The following is a 20,786-nucleotide window of genomic DNA, read 5'->3' on the forward strand; positions in this document are numbered from 1 at the left end:
AAGTCTGGTGCCTGCTTATGGCAAAACTAAAAATTCTGTAACAAAGTCTCCCAAATTCCAGAACCCCTGCCAAAAAGATGGCAAAGTCTACATTTGCAAAACCATGGCTTAAATCAGCAGGGCATGAAGAACTGTATTTCAGACTCTGCACAGGGGCAGTAACTGTAATGCTCTGGGTCCCCTTCATGCTCTCCAAGTTGTTGTCAACCATAAGCACATTGAAACTCGCTCTTCTTCCATAAAAGCACACCTTCAGTAGCACCATTCTGCAGCCAGTGACCACACTAGGCTCTGGATACCCTTCCCTGCATTTTTTGTCACCTCTGTTGGCCAGGCGGAGCTGTCCTCCAAGCACCCACACAGGTCTGGGATCCCCATGAGGCTCCACTTGCGTGTCCCCATTTGAGGGAGAGACGTGTAGGCACAGTTCATGGGAGCCTATGGCACCACTCCATCCTCTACAGGTTTTCAGCATCAGTGTGGTGGGGACAAAGGCTGCCAGGGATTCTCCCTGCAACCCATGCCTTAAAGTAACGCTGGGATGTGGGAGGAAAGCATCTATGTTAACACTGCTTTGCACAGCACTATTTTAAGCAGGAAAATTCTGAGGACTGGTACAGTTTTGATGCTTTCTCCCCAATGTTGCCACTTTAGGCACTCCAATCAGACTCTGTCTCCTCCTCCAGCTTTAATCACCTGACGGCAATACAGTAACAGAAATAATGAAAATTACTATACATGGAAATGAATAAGGAATGAAAAACTATTTTTCTGCCAAGATCAAAACAATAGCAACCAAATATTTTTCATTGTGCCGGCTGAGACTTCTGCTGTTTCTCAAACTACAGTATCAGTCTTTGATTTGACGATTTACCAAAAAAAAAAAAATTGCTTAAACATTAACATCAACAAGTCATCCAGTCTTTTTAAAGCTGGAAAACACGTACCTGGCGTACAAAACTGTTAGAGGTAGTGTCAGAAGATGTACTCCCATCTGATCCTTTAAATCGATTTTTTCTTCTCGCCCCTTTACCATAAGACTGTAAAACAATACAAAAAATAGATTAGAGGAACAGTGTTAGTTTGTGTTGCACTAAAAGCTTTCAGTAGAAGCATCACCAATGTCTCCTAGGCTGGCAGGGATTCAGATGATCACCTTTGTGTCAATTAATAAGCACATGTTCAGTAAGTAACTGATGGGACTATGTGTGCAAATGCTGACCAACACAACTAGGCTTGGTCAATTGAGCCTGGAATTTGTTTGGTTTTTTTTTTCACGTTCAGGTTTGGAGAAGCATTTATATACTTGTATAGCTGTAGTATTATTCACTCAAGCCACAATGACTAAAAAGTAGAGTTTGTTTTGCAGCTAGTTTAAATAAGCTAGGAAAGGAGATACTGGAGCAGTCTCCAGTATGTCACAGCTATGAGCCAAGTCAGCTGAGGGAACATCAAAAAGCAAGAAGTGACCAACAACTTGTTGATTCAGATACAATCTTATAACTGAGGAAGAATTTATAATAGTATTTTTTTTAAAACATTGAAGTAGGTGGAAGTAGTACAACAAATTTTTTTTTTTAAAAAGGATTAAGCATGTAACTGGAAAAGGGATAACATAAAACTGAAAAGCAAGGCATCATTTTTATTTAGTAGGAAATCAAAAGGACACTAGGAGAAAGCAATAGTTGGTGGAAGCAAAAGATATTAAACCATGGTTTAGAAACACAGCAAATGGCACAACACCCCCAAGAGAGGTATTCTGTGAGATTAATATGGACCATCAATAAATATCATAAAATGAACTTAAAAAAAAAAAAGAGTTTAAAATTATGCTATTTGCAACTGCTTACTTTTGTGGTGGCTGTAAGCCGTGCCATGACATCACCTCAGACTCTTCCCAGGGCATCCCTCCCACATACAGTAGTGTCTCGCAGATTTGTTCTGCACAACTACATTAAAAGACAGCCCTTCCTATCTAGTCACATTGCTTAAATTCATATAAACTTACATCAAAACCATGTCTTGACTACTTCAAACATTATTTTCCTTAAGGTTGATAGATGCAATTTTTTTCCTCACCCATCATGCTGCTGTAAAGGTCATTTTACTAACCCATCTCTCTGGATCATGTCTCCTGTCTTTAAATACCTCCCACAGTTCCCTGCAATAAACAGGGTCATTGTCTTAACTTTCAAGGTCTGCCTTGGCCTATTCCCAATCTTAGCTCTCATCTTGCATTCAGCACTGAACTTTCAAGTTCCACAATAACTAAGGGAAAAAAAAAGGCAACACAAAACCAAAACCAACCTCCATCACCTACATACTAAATTTTCAGAGAGTAATTTTATATCCTCCCCCATACTATGTCACAATCCTTCTGCCAAGAATAAAAATTCCTTTACAGAAATCTCATTGTTGTCTTTAAAATATACAACAGTAAAAATCCCTCTTGATAATAAGGTACTAGTGTGCTGGTACCTCAAAGTATTACACTAATAAACTATATTATTTATCCACTATAATTTCCTAGGATTCCAAGTCCATATATCCACATCCTGCTGTTCACTTTGGCCATAAGCTCCTGTCCTGGGTTTAGGCATGATGAGAAAATTATGATCGGCTTACTGGAGAACGTGGCTGTGCACGTGTTAAAATACAACACTCCTGACAACCTGGCCCTGATACAGCAAACCCTGGCACAAAACTCTGCCTGGGTGCATCAAAAGTGTCCTTCCGTGGCCTTGGGCAATCTTCAGAGCACTGTGCTGAGCTTTGGGCCTGAACTCCATCAGTTCTCACAGTAGGGAAGGGTGGGCTCCAGCACAGGCTCAGAGGCACGCTGCAAATCTCACACTGGCAGATTTTTAAGACCATTACTTCAAATTCTGAGCTGTAGCTCTTTGAAGTAACACCTACGGTAAGTGTAATGAAATATTTTGCAGTCTAAGAGTAATTGAGGAGGATAACAGACCACTAACTTCAGGTCGTTTGTCAAATTGACAAATCCAGGTAACTTGCCACCACAAGATGCACGAGAGCAATCTCAGGCTGTATCTGGACCATAAGTGTTGATTCTGGGAAAGTGCAGAGCACTGGCTGAAATCTAATATTTTACCAGTCTTTTAGAAATGACTCAAGTAACAATAGATCTGTCAGCCTGACACTGATTCTCAACAAAAATAATTTAATATCTGTTATGTCACAGAACTAACAATGACTTACAAGAAAAGCAATTATTTTCTGCCAAAATATAGACTTATGGGAGATATTTTGCCAAATTCTATGGTTTTTACAAAACTGTAAAAAAGCCATGTAGGAAGTTTATGAAAGGCATATGAATCAATACTACACGTTTGTGAGGGTAGAACTATATAAAAATCAGCATACTACACATTATGGAGATGAAAACAGGACTTTCTGATGAGTTTAGGAGTATAACCCAGTAGATCACAAAACATAAAATTAAAATTGAATGAGGAGTAGCTTTACATGATTGCATTGCTGAAAGAGATCTTTGATAACAGAACCTTTTGAAAACAGAAAGGTCTTCATAGATCTATGAGAATAAAAAGTAGATCAGAACCATCATTACCAGCAATGTATTCAAAACATTTTTCCAGTTACTGTTAGAACAGACAGTTCTATGAGGTCTGTTCTACGGGATATTTTTCCACCCAATATAATATAATATTCCACCTTGTATAATACAATATTAAGGTACCTAAAATACATTAAAAGTATCTTTGACATCAGCAGTCTTCAAATAAAACAACATATTTAAATCAAAATTTACCTCTTAAAAATGGTTCTTATTGAGGTAACTGACTGTAATTACCTGTCAACATTCAGACCCTCTTTTCTCCAATTTTTGGGGAAGAATATGGAAATATACTTACAAAAAATAAAAAATGCATAACATTCACATAGCAGCTCAAGAATATAAAGCATCTGCATAAAGATCACACAATCTATGCAATTTCATAAATAATGTACAGTATAGTATTGTGTAATCCCCAAGGAGATACTACAGAATATGTGTATATTTTTCATTCTCAGTCACATTTCTTGTATTTGTACTCTGTTTCTACAATATTTATTTTATTTGCAGAATCACAGCGCTCAGTTTTATAACACAAAAAATTACTACAAAGGCAAAAGAAGAGCTGTGTCTAGGGTCAGGAGGATAAAACAAACAAGAGCAGAATAAAAACACGCTACAAGCACAGATAAAAATACACACTTCTCTACCTGCATAGCAACAACTACAAGCTTTTATTTTGGCCAACACCACATGGCAAATCCAGCTCAGACTGAAACTCACCTTGATTTCTCAGTGGGAGTGTGTGTGTGTGTGCACAGCAGCACGCACATTTTTGTTCTAGTCTTATATAAGTGAAAATTATTCAGGAGCACAAGCTAAATTCAAACTTTAGACACAAAAAACATTTGACATGATGGCAGGCCATGGCTACACAGTGAAGGAAAAGTCAGTTTTACAGCTGCTTCTGTGCACAGGCTGATTCTGAATCGGAGGAAAGGGGGACAATTTCAGAACATGGGAAAAGTGGGATTTGATAACTATTCTCATTATTTTTAAGGATGCTAATCTAGGATTACATTAGTCTTCCAGGCCTTTCAAGCTTATTCCCACAGTCAGAAATGCCTGAAACTTTCTTCTAAAAATGAGATCAGTCTTCCATAAACAAAACAGATTCTTATGTATTTTAAAAAATGATTAAATATCTCTGTCATATGGAGAATCATGAATACTCATCCTGTCACATTCATTATGTTTTGACACCTTGAGTGTATTTTTTCGATAAGAGCTTAATGCAAGAACAAGACCTTTGTACAAAAAAAACCCAACCAAACAAACAAACCTATCAGTTATTTTCCATTCTGGAAAACAAAAAAGAATTTTTTTTCACAATGAACCCAATATGTTACTGTGATTTTCATATTAAAATTAGCTGCCTTATCTGTGTTCTATGCAGCAGTTGGCTGCAATTAGGTAGCTAAAAATAAAGGGCTGAATCATGATGTGCGGACATCGGCCAGTAAAAGCAGCAACACGGGCCAGTCTTTCTCAACCTATGTGGTAGCTCTGCCTAACAGAACAACCACAGGGGACGAAAAGTCTCTGCACCTCCATACACAGTGCCCAGTGGTAACAATCTCAAACCCCAGCATAACCGGTTGCCTACGGCATACCATCATTCACCCCAGCAAATTTTAATACAACTAGCTCCAGCTCCATGAACGAGCCTGTTTATATAAAAAGTTTGCTGACAGGAGCATTCTCACTGGATTTCAGCAGAACATCTTACACAAATAAAGTTACGTATCTATGTAAGTGTTTACAAGATCAAAACTGCAGCTTGGTTTATTAGTCAGATGTGTGAAGTTCTTTTAAAATTGGCTGACTTGCCAGAGACGAGAAACACAACACATGCATTTATGTTCTACAGCTTCTTAAAATACGTGGCACACAATGTGAAACCTTAAAAAAAAAATCCCTACCAAAGTAATCTCGTAAAAAACATTTCATCAACAAAGTCTTAATAAAGCAAAGAAAGACTCTGCTTTCCAACTCTGACATGAAAGTACATTGTGCAACCTTTATTCAGCCCATGTAATCAAACAAAATATGTGAATCATATGAAGCACTAGAGGCATGCACAGGAGTTTCCTGATAATTAACAGTTTCATATACAATTACTTATTATTGCAAACAGATGAGATCAACGTCAACCAGTGAAACCCTTTAATTTTAATGAGGTTCTGCCTCAACACATGAAAAGCACGCACCAGTAACATTTAATCCTCTAACATACATGACAAGCAGAAGGCATGGTTTGTCCCTGTAGGCAAAATACTATCATCTGGAAGAGGGAATATAAACATTTTAAATTACCAACTATCTACAACCAGGGAACTAGTCTTCAGTAACAGTCTTAAAATGCCCTTCACCAGCAACTACTCCAATGGTATTTTATGTTAAAGCAGACAAAAGCAGTATACACAGTATATATATGAAGCCCAAACCTTTACTGATTATAATGGGTAAAATAACACCAGTACTGAGACTGATACCATGGTAAGTGGCAAAGATAAACTCGTAAGAACTAGCCTACTGGCCTCATTCAAAGAATAAAGGAAAGGTGCAGAAGATTTAGGCCACAGTCACTGATGTGGAGTCAGGTCTCAAAACAAAAATAATGATACAAGAAAGGAGCTGGGAAGAACAACAGAAAATAAAAATTCAGAGCTGGAACAAAGCTTACACCATCTCAGATGAACAAATGACCACTTATAAGGACCAAATTAATATCTAAACAGTGACTCCCTGAGGGATTAGAGAATTGCTGGAAAAGTAAGAAATGAAAGAGTGCACTAAATATTTTTCCTTCCCATGCAAAAGCTTTGAAAGATACTTTAAAATGACCACATCCCAGACAAAGAATGGCATGCCAGGGCAGTGCAGAACATGCACACCCAGCTCCATCCACCCCTTAGAAAAATAAGTCATTGCCACTTTAATCAATTCCTTACAACAAGGGAAGAGCTTCCCGGTAGGTCAGACCTTCTGAGCCCTCTCTGGTCAACGGCTAGACTTGCCACCACTCAGAACCAATACCCTCCAGCTACCCAGTGCTGTAGCCTCCAGCATCAGCTGTAAACCCTCACACACATCACTCAAACAACACAAACCGTCTTTGGATATAAAGGATCATCTGTGGAAAGATACATGAATATTTCTGATCTTTGCACCACAGATCACACTAATCTCATAAAGGAGGGAAGGTCAGCATTCCAACAGCACAGCTGAGGGCTGGAAGATGTACATAGACCTTGGTGACAAGCTCCCCAGTGCTCCACAGCTCCATTCCACAATGGCAACAGGAGTAATGGGGAGACATTGCACATAGTAACATATCCTGACTTGCCTCTGTCTCAAGGCTGGGGTTTCAAGTCACCCTGCACGGTCAACAACAGTGCAGTCCTGTGGCTCAGCCCTGTGACATACCTTCAGTGAGGAAGCTGCCTGAGGAGCAGAGACGCGTGTCCCCACAGCAGAGACAAAGGTTAGGTCTCAAAACCTGGATTTCTTCAAACAAACAACATTTGCTATCAGGACACAATTCAGAAAAGACAAGGCTTCCTTTCAGGAATCCTGTCAAATTGAGGATCTCCATATACAGTCATCGAGTTCATGAGTCTGCTACGTCCATTACACAGTCCTTTTATAAAATCCTGCCCCTACACCAAAAAAAAAAAAAAAAACAAAAAACAAAACCATCCAAACAAAAAAAAACGCTCCACAAACAATTTATTTATCCAAACTTGCATACATAATTAAAAACTAAGTACTTGACAGATGCTTCTTTTTCCCCTTGAAAAAAGAAAACTCACTTCTGCTCAGAAATCTGTAACAGGGTTAAATCTTTGATGCTCTTTTCTGCTGGCTTGTGATAAAGCCTTGCCAATACTGCAGCTAGAAATAGTCCAATTCTCACTTCTAAGCCATCTCCCAGTGTTGTTGCCCTGGCCTCAGACCAGGTCACCTGGGAGTTTCCACCCGCCAGACAAGAAGTGGTGGACTTGGCCTGCTCTCATTCTCCCCAGTGCTTAGAGAACCCAGTGCAAATCTGCTGCACGTCTCCCCGTAACACCAATGATGAAGATGTCTGCTCCCATCTCAGCAAAACAGCAGCAGGCACCAGCAGTAGGTGTTGAAGCTCGTGCCCAAACCCCACTGTGCCTCCTGCAGTCTTTTAAGATTGGCAACTACAATTGTAGGGCTCGTGCCTGCTCCTCCCCACCTGCTCTCCATGGATTTCTATATTTCTCTTACACACGCAAACATAAAAAAAGATCTGACCCTGCGACAGAAATATATTCACAGGGAGCAACAGCCAACTACGGGAAAGCTTCCCTCTGCTAAGCTGCCCTGCTGACAGAGACTAAGGCAAGCCCTTGGGGGGCAGGGAGGGGGATTTTGGTTGCTTTCTGTTATTCTGAAAATCTTCTATCCTGGCATAGGAAAGAACTGAGTAAAAGAAGCAGAAGAAAAGTAACCGAGACTCCAGAGAAGCCAGCCTTGGAAGAGTGCAGGAACTTTTCATCCCTAACAGTTTGAAATTATAAACCTAGAGACAAAACATGACAAAAACAGAGATCATCTCTAGAGGATGGTTACCAGATATGCAAACAAATTAGGATTGAAACTGCTGAATTGTCTCAAAGGGATTTTACACTCTAGGAATATGTAAAAAACAATTATTATAGCCCATATATGCTGATGATGTCTAATACCAAAGAGGCAAATAAATGCCTCTGGAAGAGATGAGCATGCAAGATCACCTATTACTGATAGACTTCAGGATAATGCAGAAAAGCAACAGCTGAAACCTGAAGGGCTTTATTCAGTGAAGGAGAATTAAAATTTATTTTTGTCAATAAGCAGGGCAACACTGATAGGAAGTTACCACATCAGGAGAGAAACCACTACCTCTTGCTGAGGACCACGAGCAAGTTCAATGAATGGAGTTGGATTTTATCGCTTCTTCATTTGTATATACTCCACCGAGCTGCTGCCAGATTGCATCTGGCTTCCAGGGATGCTGCCAGAAGAGAGTAAAACCTTCCATGCCTCTATAATTAAGGGTTATTGTTATTATTTAAGTAAGCAAAGGGATATACATTTTGTTTGTTTGTCGCTTACAAAGTATTCTTGCAAGTCAGTACTGCGAAATACACTGTTGCAAAATGTTTATTTGAAGAATAGGTAAACACAGCATGAATTGTGATAAATCAACTCAGCTGAAAGAGAGCAGTAGAGGGCAGTGTGATTAATCCGCTGAGAATACATCTCTGGCTATTCTTCCCCTTCCTCATTAGCACAAGACAGGCAGTGAAGGGATGGCACTGTGCAACTAAGAAGACAGCTGGAGGTGCAAGAAGGACAACAGTGCTAGAGCCAAATAACCAAGCTGATATTCTGGAGTCACAACACACTCATTACTCTAAAATTCACGTTACCATGAATTGCAGTCAATACAGGAGGAAAACCGAACAAGCCTGTCCCTAACCCTATGCCTGCTGTTCACCTTCAGCAATGCAACCCGACCAGCTAGAGCCAAGCGCTCCTCGGACAACGAAGCCTTTAGACTTGGAAGGGAGATCTTACCAGTATCAGGGGACAGAGAAAAAGTAAATGCAAGTGAAAGAGCTGAAGAAAACAATCAAGAAGATAACTGTTTTCATTTAAAATGTGTCATGTTGTCCTGCATTGACAGATGATGCTTAAGAAGGCAAGAAAAAGAACAGAAGGAAAATAATAATGGGAACAGGGAAGAATTCATCCAGGGCAAGACACCTTCTCCCTCCACGAGCTAGTCTGTAGTTGCTTGATATGAAGTTTCATTACATTTTCTTTGAAACATATCGTACAATTTACTGATCTGTTTTGCTATGACTGTTCCTGTGACACAACACAGGAAGCTTTATGATGAGAAAATAGCAATAGAAATTGAATCTAATGATTTCTAGGGACTGAGAGACTTTGAAGCAGGATCAGAAAAAAAAATTACATGAGAGGGAAGGAAAAAAGAAAATGACAGACCAAGAGTTACCATGAAAGGCATTAATGTGCTAGGTTATATTATATTATAAACAAATCAGCATAGCATCTGGGTTAATTACAATTATTAAATTGAATATTCTACTAATTCAACTTCCTAGAATTAAAGTGTTCTTGAAATAAATAATTAAAAAGAGGACTGGAGTTGAGTTTTTTAAAAAACAGACACTGATCATCAAACACTGATGCATTTGAACAGAGTTTGCTTGTTTCATGATTTCAGAAAATCAAGTGTTGATTTTATTACAAAAGGGCCACACCTAAAACTACCATTTTGCACTGACATACACCTGGACGTTGTGAGTAACTCCACAGTGTAACTGTTCGCTTGTGCATCCATCTGGACAAAACTGGACATCTGAAACTGTACCACAACCCCATCTGGACTAGGATCAGAGTGAGTACCTAGAACTATGTTTTTACAGTTACATGGACTTAGAAGCCACAGAATTTTAGGTAATACAGAATAACACACCAATACCTTGTCTTCATTGCAAAGAAATTCCCAGCATAACTGTCATGATCAACACCTAAAGAGATTTTATTTTGTTTGCAGACCTGGTTAGGAAAATGCATTATGAAAATAAGAAACAGATTTTACACAGAGGCTATCTAGGAATATTTCACATATTTAACTACCTTTTAAGAGTAATTACTTCCAGAGTGTTAACTACCTTCACTCCTCTGCCAAGTGGTGACAAGTTTGGCCAAAATCGATGGACAGGCACGATCCAAGACATCGACCATGATGTACAGCCAGCTTAAAAGAAATCCTCAACTTTGCAAAAGTAAAATTCTTGGAAAAGAGAAATTTTGAAGCTTGTTACAACTCTACAAAGGCTCTTCAATTATGTTTTGCTAAATCATAATTCCCAGAAGTAGCACTTCAGAGAGAATACTTTTAGGAGTCATATCACTCCATAAGCTTGAACATTGGGTTTGTTTGGTTTTTTTTTTCCCCCTGACGCTTTACTTGGCATGAGACATTTCTAGGATTGATACTCAAGTACCTTAGTGAAAAAGATAGCAGTGGGCATAACTGAAGCACCTGTAGGCAATCTACTTGATGATTCACATGTTCTCATTAAGCCTCCCCTTCTCGCTGTGAGTATGTTCCGAAGCAGCAAGATCTTACAATATTGATTTTTTTTGGAGCTCATGTTAATGGAGCAAAAATTCAAATCAGAATAATTGTCTCTCGGTGCATACTAAGGAATTAACTAACAGTGTTATTCAGACAAAGGGCTCTTTTGCTTCCATAATCTTTTTTCCTCTATGCCAAAGGTTTATGTATGACTAGAAAATGTATATATGGAGAAGATATGATTCTTGTTTTGCCTAATGGCTTTGGTGCTGAAAATTGAAAAATATTCCCTGAACTAAAAAGCTGCATTATTACTATCTTTAAAAGTGGATCCTTTTGGCTGCAAGTGTTCAGAAACCAATTCTGTGAAACAGAATATAAGTACTTCACCTGAAACATAAATAACGTGGGTGTTAGCAAACTATCCTTCCTCTCTAAACAGAGGATCTTTATGCCTAGTTAAAAGGAAGGGTGAAAATCAGTTTTATGATGAGTATTTGACATTTGTCCACAGCAAAGCGACACCATATGATTCAACAGTTGACAATTCTGTGCTTGGGGCTGAAAAGATGTAAAAAGAGGGGGGGGATTTGTAGGTCAGAAATTAGTTCCCTTGCCACTGCTTCTGGAGAAGCTGGCAAAGCATATGGCCCTACTGAAATGTCTGTTCTGCACTTGGAGGCTGCAGCCAAATTCACATCCAAAGAGACACTTTTTTTCTCTTTTAGCTTAACCTCATCTGTTTCAGTGCCTGGATTTTGTTCTGCTGTCACTGGTCCCCAGTAAGTAAAGATCAATTAGTGAGTCTTTTGACAGACTGACAGCATTTTCTTCTGGGAACTGAGCACTTCTGTGATGAAACTGGACCACCTCATCAGAGATAGCTTAGGAAGCAGCAATAAAAACTGCCACCCCAAAAGGCAAAAAAACCTCACTCCTAACAAGAACAAGCATGTTTGTAATTTAAAACGCACGCAATCAGATTTTACCACTCTTTTACTGGGTTTAAAAATAGCACCGTAAGTCTTTGTAGCCAACTATTGCAAACTCGGAGATATTACGCAACATTCATATATTAAACAGGAACCACCTTTCAAAATGTAAAGTCTTTACCCAACGTGCAAACATCCATACCCCATCTCCCTCTCCTCACCCGTCCACCTGAACACAGCGCACATGGACCGAGTTGGTAACATTTCCGAGGTGACAGCCCAGCCACCTTCTGCACGGCTACCGAGCAGCGTACATCTGCAGAGCGCTCGACACCCTCAGCCTCCCCAAAAATCCTGTTCAACGACCAGCGTCAATCGTCTTCCCCCGTCAGCACAGACTGCTGGCAGCCCGTACGAGATGAGGAAGGTTTCAGCAGTGCCCAGTAAGCATCAGGGACAGACACAACAGGTTACTGGAGCAGGGAAAACCAGCCGTAACCTGGGGGCAATACACGCACGGAGGAGCACCTTAACAGCAACGTATTCTTGTATATCTACCCTCCAGGTAACTGCGAGGGTCTTTTGGCTTACGAAGCTTCTACGGCACAGAGCATCCTATTGTGCGTGTTAATTAAATGGCATTTGGGGGTGGGAGGAGAGGACAAGGGTTTCAGGCGCCTCAAGAGAGCCGTCAAACTTTTCTGACGGCGGGGAGCCGAAGTTGAAGGACGGGGAGCTCCGGCAGCCCCGCCGCTTCCCTCCCTCCCCTCCCCGCCTGCCGCCCGCTGCCTCGGGGCGAAGCCCTCCGAGCCCGGCCCAGCCCGGCCCCGCCGCAGCCCCCGGCCGCCGCCCGCGCCCCCGCCGCCCCGCACCGTACCTGCGCTGCCGCCGCGGGCAGGGGGTTGTCCAGCAGCTCCATCTGCACCTCCTGCGCCGGGCTGGGAGGCGATTTGGACATGTCACTCTGGACCATTGGCGGGGAGAGCGGGCGGCAGGGCGCCGAGCCCCTCGGCGGGGCAGAGCCGAGGCGAGGCGGGGCGGCGGGGCGCCCCTCAGCGCCCGGCCATGCCGGGGCAGGGGGCGGGCGGGCGGGCGGCGGCGGCGCGGCCCTGGCTGCTGTCGGCCGGGAGCGCGCAGCGCAGCGCGGCGAGGCGGCGGCGGACGGGGCAGCAACGGCGGCGGGCGCGGAGCGGGCGGGGGGGGGGGGGGGCAGGGGGCGGTGCGTGCGGGAGGGAGAGAGAAAGTGACAGCGGGCATCGCCCTCCCGGCAGCTACCGGGCGGCGGGGCGGTGTCTGGCTCCCCCCGGGCGCGGCGGAGGGGCGAGCGAGAAAGTTGGGGTTGGGGGTGCGGAGGGGGAGTCAGGCCCTGCTTTTTCCCGCCGCTCGACCGGGCCGCGGGAGGGTCGGTCGACCGGTGGGCTTGCGGCGGGCTGGGTCGGCCTTGGCCGTGGCCGTGGGCGGGCGGGGCTGGCTCCCGTCTGCCGTCGGTCCGATGTGGACGAGGCGCCCCGCCGGTCAGGCGGCTCCCTGGCTCTCAGAGTGCCGGTTACCGGGCGCAGTTCTGGTCCAGGGGCAGTGGGAAAGGGGCAGTGGGAGAGGGGCAGTCCCCCGGCGGTCCTGCTCCGGCCTGGCCGTGTGGCACCGCAGGTCTCAATCCCCCGTGGAAGCCTGAGCCATGGGGTACGAGTGGTTCTAGCGAACAAACCTGCGCTTTCCAAAGAGAAAGTTTCGCAGGTCTATCTTGTGGATACGGTTTCTTCCCTTACTTCTTGGAGATTCCTGTGCACGACAAGGGATGAGGAATTCACAGCCCTCAGGTGGGATGAAGCCCACTGTCTAATTTTATAAACCTAGAGCAGCACAATTTCAGTTGTGTTATCAGGTACCATGCAGGAAGCTTTTGAAAGACCTGTTCAAAACCTCACCCAGGGAAATCGCCCTCCATCCCTGGAAAGATCCATCATTCCTTTCCTGGAAAGAAAATCCAACTTTACGACTGTTCTGGCAGAGACTAAACCCTCTGACCACTGTAAAATTAGACACTAGGAAAAAAAAATTCTACAATGAGGGTGGTAGAACACTGGAACAGGTTGCCCAGAGAGGTGGTTGATGCCCCATCGCTGGAAACATCCAAGGCCAGGTTGGATGAGGCTCTGAGCAACCTGATCTGGTTGAAGATGTCCCTGCTCCTTGCCAGGAGGGTTGGACTAGATGACCTTTGAAGGTGCCTTCCAACCCAAACCATTCCATGATTCTATGTTAAGTGCACAATGGACTGATACTTGTAGTCAGAGAAGATTTTGTAGAAGAAGACTTCTTGCCTCTCGTCATCGTCTTTGGATTGGACCTGGCTGCTCTCCATGCAGCGTGAGAGGGAAACTTGTGTTTTCGGTATCATTTTGTGGTTGTTTGTGAAATCTCTTATCAACTGATTGTAAACAGTGAAAAATCAGTACAGAAACTCTGAGTGGCCTAATGTCATATATTTAAAATCACAACAATTACTAAGAACAAGTAACACACAGGAAAAAAAGCTTGAAAATCAAAACCAGCAGAAAATCCTGTTCAATTTCAAGAAGTACTTTCAAGCTTTCTCCCAGTTGTGTAGTTGATTTATCACATTTTTCATAATGGCTAGCTAATTTTCTCTCTGAATTAGCTTACCCCTATGGATTTTCTTGTATGAATAGTGAAAATATCCCACAGGAACTACCTATTTTTTTTGTGAAGGAATTGGCTTTCTCTGCAAGTGGAAGTGCCCCAAGGTTTAAAGAAGCTTGAGAACTTTCAATTTTCCGAAAAGTTTCGCATTTCATTTTGAAAAGTTGTCATGGTATTCTTCAAAAATAACTTCTAGAATTTTGTTGAAGTTGTTGTCTATGGCAAAACAGAACCATAATTTTAAGCTAAAATAATGTCTTCTACATGCTTACATTTCATTCAAATACTTCAGTAGAGATGCTGAATAATCTTGAAACTATAAAGATGCTAGAGCCTGGACTGCTTCTATATATTCTCTTAGTGCTTATAACCAAAAAGATATTTTCTCTTTACACATTTGGTGGGAAGAATGCATACTTCATCTTCTAATATAGGCCTTGAAGTAGTTATTTTATTTGTCGCTTCCAAACTAGATTGTTTTAATGGAATTGCTTTTTGTGACCATCATAGTCATTAAAGAAGGATCATACATAAGTAAACGTTAATGATTGCTAAGTGGGGTGCTGTTATCGGAAGATGTTGGGTTTGACTTCTAACACCTTTATGGCTTGGAACTGTTTATTGCTCTGATTCAAACCATCCTCTCTGAAAGGCTCTTGATCCACCATGATTCAGTACATTTACTTGGTAAATTTTCAGGCTGTCAGAGATTGCCTAGTCTGTCTCATGCAGAGAAGGGAGTGGCAGTTATTTAATCATGTAACAGTGGTTCTTCATTTTGCCTTCTGAATTTTTTACTTTGTAAAGAGTATATAAATAACACAGCATTTGTTTTTCAAGTATGCCATTCTCCTTTAAGAGTAGCAGAGATCATTTCAGAAGCATTACGTTTTCCAAAACCATAAATTGTGTATCTGTGTTGAAAGGGTATTTCTACTCCCTCATAAATTAGAGCTTGAATATATCAAATTAAGTTCATTTTTTGTTTGCTGAGTCTTGTATCTTTTATGATTACTTTGTCTTCTTTCCCTTTATAAAAAGATAAAGGTAATGATTTTGCTTGTTAATATACACACGTACAAGGGCTGTAGAAACAGGGACTCAAGAAAGAAGTTTTTAAGGCACAAATCAACAAAAAGGAACTCATAGACTTAAAAAAAATAGTTAAATATAAATGGTTGTGTTGTACAACTTTTTTCTAAAAAAAAAAGAGAAAACCTATAACAAACCCCCTCCACACTCATCACCTCCAAATTTCTAGTAAGTTTATTTCATTTCTCTTCCTGAGAAAAACTATTCTACCTAACTGTTCTTTAGTAGCAATTATCGCTCATTGCCTTAATGTAATGAGTGGCTGGAAAATTAGCCTAGAAAAATAATTGTAAGCATCTTACTCTGCTTCACTCCTTTTGTTTAGCGGTTGAACAGAGTTCTCTAACCTTGAAATGTGCAGTCAAAATGCTTCAGCTGAACACATACACACGCAGTCATCCCTCTGCATGCTGTTTTTGGCCACAGCTGCTCCAGGATAAGGGTCAGTGTGTAAAAACAATATGCAGAGATTCCGAATTGCTCCTTCTTTCTCAAGGGGAAAACAACCTGCTGTGCCTAACCACTTCTCAGCAGAAAACCGCTCTGCTGCATTTTTTTACAGTTTTATCTGCAATGGAGAGGTGTTGTGCATGCTTATTTGTTTTTTTTTTTTTCTAAATGTGTAACTACTAGAAGACTAGAAGAAAAGATAAGCTGTCCTGTTTGGTTGTTGTTTTTTTTTTAAAGAAAATTACCGCAGAACCTTAGAAGATAGAACTCATTTGGGTGCCAAAAAAAAAGTAGCTTTTTTTTTTTCTGTATGAGAGATTAGATGTTCTTCTAGAGCAAGGAGCAGTGTGTTACTTTGCATATTTAATTGTCTTTAGCACCAATATAAAGATGTGGTGTCCAGCACATGTACAGTGGGTGCAGGATTGATTTAGTCTATAACCATCACCTGAATGTGCAAAAATAGGCCTAGGAGAGATGGGTGGTATTTGTGTAAATGCAGCTGAAAGATAATAACTTAGGCCCAAGGGAGATCATTAAAAACTTGCATAAATATAGGCCAGTGAGCTTACAATGGCTCTTACAGAACTACTAAAATGCTTCTAATTGAGTATATATTTAAAGCCCTGATACAGCAAATTTCAGTTAATATCAGTTAAAATATCAGTTAAAAAGAAGTGCTGGCTATCTATTATTCTGTGCCACCTCCTGCTTAAAATGCATTGTAGCTAGACATTTAATATTGTGAAAACAATAATTCACTCAGTTACCTGGATTTAATATCTTGGAACAGAGATAGTTCATCTTCTTCTCTGATGATAAACTGGAAGCTGGCTGCCACAAGTGCAAACTAAAGAGATTGCTCTTACTTTTGTACTTTATCTTTCACACGACAAGTCTGAACAAAACCACTCCAGACAAGCTCGCTTACGGAGCTATTATCAGTCTATATCAGAGCACAGCACTGCCTGGCTGGATTTAATGAACTGATCCTTTCTTCCCGCTCATGTTTATTATGCTTTGTTCTGTAGGATATGGGTGCGATGCAGCAAAACCCTGAATGATATTGTTGTGATATGTTCTGTGAATTGAAAGGAGCGGGGTTTCTACATGATGGAAGGTACGAGGAAGACACAAACACTGGCAAAAGTACTGCTAGTGCACAGGAAGGCTCACGATACTTGCAAAAGCCACAACACCTACTAAGCACATATTGTCAGTCCTTTGCAAAACGTGACCAAAAAAGGCACGTTCCTGCTCACAAGCTGTTCACTTTGTGAGAGAGAATTTTGTTGTCGATGGGTTGTTTACAGAATTCATTTGATTAAGCACTTCTGCAGAAGTTGCTGGTTTCATTTGATATTTTCTTTCCTTTTTCTTTGCCCTCTTGTCATAACCCAGACCACATATCTCCTTTTGTATCCCCACTCCTTACCAACTATGGTGTTCCTATTTATAGTAATTGCTCTCTTATTATTAAATACTTGAATCACAAGAGCACAAAAGGCTTTATAGCACTCTCACCCACAAATATGCTCAGCCCATGTGAGTTACTGACATGAGAGACAGCTTTTAATAGACCGTGCGGCCTGTGTCCAAGGATGGCATCTGAGCTCTCCTCAGCTCCTTGAGGTTGGCCTTTCCTCTACCCTTCATTAAGCCCTGTGCTCAGCTTGAGCTTTTCTGCTTTAGAGAAGACGTATTTTTTTTTCCACCCAACAATCACTTCTTTGCAGCACCAAAGCAAACCTTCATTCACAATAAATGGTGTAAGAAAAGACAATGACAAAACCATCAACATGGTTGACAGTTAACTCATCGTTACCAAGGTTGTTGGCAGAGTTAATATACCTAAGAGTTTACAAATTTTTTGCCAGTTTATACGTGCAGGGATCTGAAGCACAGATTGCTCCAGGTTACCATCACGTTGGTTTTAACAGCAAGCATTTGACTTCCCTTCTTGCCTTGGCGGCACTAACCTGATCCTCCATTGCACACCTCTTGTGCTTCTCTGAGCACGAGGGACTCTGTTCAAGATTTAAAAGCAAAATGTAACAGAAAATTAATTACCTTTCCATAGGGTTAGCTCTCTGCTCCTTTATCTCCATGAGCCATCTTACCATGAAGATGCCAAGGTGAAAGGGGAAGAGGGGACAGCAGGAATACATAGCTTAGAGCAGGGTTGCAGGAATTCCTTACTGGCAGCACACCGACTCTGACAGCAGCTTAGCTGTAAACAACAAACTGCAATCGGGGTCAGTTTTGAAAACATTCCTGCAGAATAACATCGGTTTGACTTCTGAAAAGTAATTTTTGGTAAGTACTTTGAGTTTATGCAGCAAAAGGAGGGCGAAGAAAGACAAGTCTTCGCGCTTTTGTTTGTTCCTTCTTTATCTCCCGTACTTCTAAGCCTCTTTTACTCAGCTGCTCACCAATCTTTACTAAAATTGAAGTTCTCATTTTGTAAGAAAGCAATTTTCAATAAAGCTTTAGCGGCATTCAAGTTTCATAAGAAAAATTATTCTGAAAAATAAGATATCAGCAGTCTCATTAATACTGTGATGTAAATTCTATATTAGCCACAGTCCATTAATTGCCCTCAAATGATCTTATCTATTTCCAGAGTAAAATTTTGAGATAAATGTTTGTCCACCTGAAAGTCGAAACATGAAAAATGAAACAGTGGGTAAGACTTCTCCACTTTCCCCTCTGATTCTGTGCTGTCCTGCATTTTATTAAGATAACTGTCCTGAAGTATCCTTCGAAAACCTAAGAACCAAGTTTGTGCTGAGATGATAGTTTTTTATTGTTACTTTGCAATGGCATCCCATATGACTTTTGTAGAAAAAAAAAATGCCAGAAGCCTAATAGCAACATTTTGTTCCTAGTCATGTGCAAAGACAAGAACTGTGGCAAGCATCAATGAGATTTAGTCTACACTTTGTAGCTAAATATGTATTTTAATATTATTTTGAAACCATGTGTTTTAAAATACAATCTCAAGTACTTTGTATGACATGTTTCTTAATTCTGTGTGGTTTCTTTAAATCATGAGATGCTAAGAAAACAAATTTCCCTTCAATTTTGCCCTGGTCTGTTTTGTAGGAAAGCCAGCTTGAAATAGACACAATAACTTTTATTGCACGATGGAATTACACTGATAAAAATAATAGGAAAAGATCAGCTTTTAAAATTACAGTTCTATTGAAAACCAACAGCTAATGTATTGGTGTCCAAGCCTGTGACACCCAGGATATTAAAAATCAAACAGTGCTATACCACCCTTGCTGGGTAGCGCAGGAGCTGCTGCTCCTGGTGAAAGCCACGGTGAGACGTGTCCACATCCGCTCTTGGATTAATTTTCTTGGTGGATATTTCTGAAAAAGGCAGCAAGGAACGATAATGCCGAAGCATTGTTCTTCCAAGCGGATAATGTCAGGCCATCAATGATCTCACGAAGAACCCGATGAAAAAATGAACCTTTAATTTTGCTTAAAACAATCCCTTAATAGGAAATCCTAACAGGACTTGCTTTTCCTTACAGCCTTTATGAAATTCTGTGGTCACTGAAGACACGTGTAAGTGACAAACTGAATCCACTTCAGCGTGCCATCCGAAGTCCGCCCAGGTGAATTCAATAGGCAGAGGCAGCTCCATGGTAACAAGTACTAAAGAAGCAGCCTGTTAGCCAGAGCCCTGATTCTACAAAGAAAGATATGTTGGAGCATGTTTGCTTTCATTCTAGCACAACAGGAAGAAAAATGCATTTTGGATAGTGATAATAAGCAAAGCCTTAAAAAATTTCCTCCTCAAGAATGGAAGCAGATCATCGTATTTGGTAATTAGTTATTTTTCTGTACATTACATTATTTTTCTGAGAACAAAATAAATTCAAGATTAGATTTTACAGCCTTTGTTTGGGCAATATTCAAATCCATGTCACTCAGTGGTTTTCTTTCTTTTTTTTATTTTTTAAATATAGTCAGTGTGCATCTGTTTATTCACTCACAGCTCATGAAGTCCTCAACTAGGAGTTACTATAAGAACAAGAATATTGAAGCCATTTTTTGCTAGACTAGTGCCTGTGGACTGCTTCTGTATAATAAAATTATTTTAAGTGTCATATTAACCAATGCCAACATTAGAAAAGAGTCTAAAATAAGATACATCTTAATTTTTTTATGTTGATAGATTAGCCTACAACAAAAATAAATATCTCCTAAATCCATTATTGCAGGTTTTGCAGTAACACACATTAATCTATGTTTCCCCATGACTGAATCACTGTAGAGCTCACAAAAGCAGAGAAACTCCATCATGAAAGTACTTTATTCTCTTCTAATGATGTGGGTTTAGTGAGATGGATATATTTCAGACCCCAAAATAACCAGTCAGAGACAATTTTAAAGCATAGCTTGCTTAAGTGATGCTTGACATTGATATTATGTTAAATTCACTTAGTTTTAGAGTTGCATAAAGACATATGTGAAGGTTGCTGAAGTCATATGGTATTTTCCAAATCAATCTTTAATCTTGTTGGTTTCCTAGCTGAGCCGTCTCTCAGCAGGATCACCTGTTCATTTGCTGACATCCAGATTTGGCTAGAGAAATTGGGGGACACTTTAGTCATGTTCTAGTGGCTAAGAAGAGCAAATCTGAATGCAGCCCTGAAGCCCAGCCCTCGCTGCTAGTCCTACTGACTGCAGTGCAATTTTTCATGCCCACTTGAAGACAGACACACCAAAAAAAAAGAGAAAAAAAATCATGTTCCTTATTACTTAAGCCCTAGTTTTCCCAGATTTGTGAATGAGCTGTATATAAAGACACCAAAAGGAGTCCTGCAAATCATTCACATAAGTAGCTTTGTTAGCTTCATAGAAATTTTCACGAGTTGTGAAGTGCTCTACACTAGTTTTTAGCTGGA

General features: G+C 40.8%; 1 protein-coding gene across 2 annotated transcripts in view; it reads right to left on the reverse strand.

Annotated features, from left to right (window-relative positions):
* CACNB2 (calcium voltage-gated channel auxiliary subunit beta 2) overlaps positions 1 to 12,701 on the reverse strand; it is a 254,465-nt gene extending 241,764 nt beyond the window's left edge. For both annotated transcript variants that reach the window (XM_086742188.1, XM_086742187.1), the window contains exons 1-2: positions 12,537 to 12,701; positions 948 to 1,040 (exon numbers count right to left, since the gene is read on the reverse strand). In XM_086742188.1, coding sequence (XP_086598314.1) covers positions 948 to 1,040; positions 12,537 to 12,632 — 189 coding nt within the window. In that variant the 5' untranslated portion in view covers positions 12,633 to 12,701. The remainder of the gene's footprint in view (positions 1 to 947; positions 1,041 to 12,536) is intronic.
* Positions 12,702 to 20,786: the final 8,085 nt, after the last annotated feature.

Source organism: Chlamydotis macqueenii, chromosome 2, assembly GCF_036417535.1.
Source record: "Chlamydotis macqueenii isolate bChlMac1 chromosome 2, bChlMac1.mat, whole genome shotgun sequence".
Lineage (NCBI taxonomy): Eukaryota > Metazoa > Chordata > Aves > Otidiformes > Otididae > Chlamydotis > Chlamydotis macqueenii.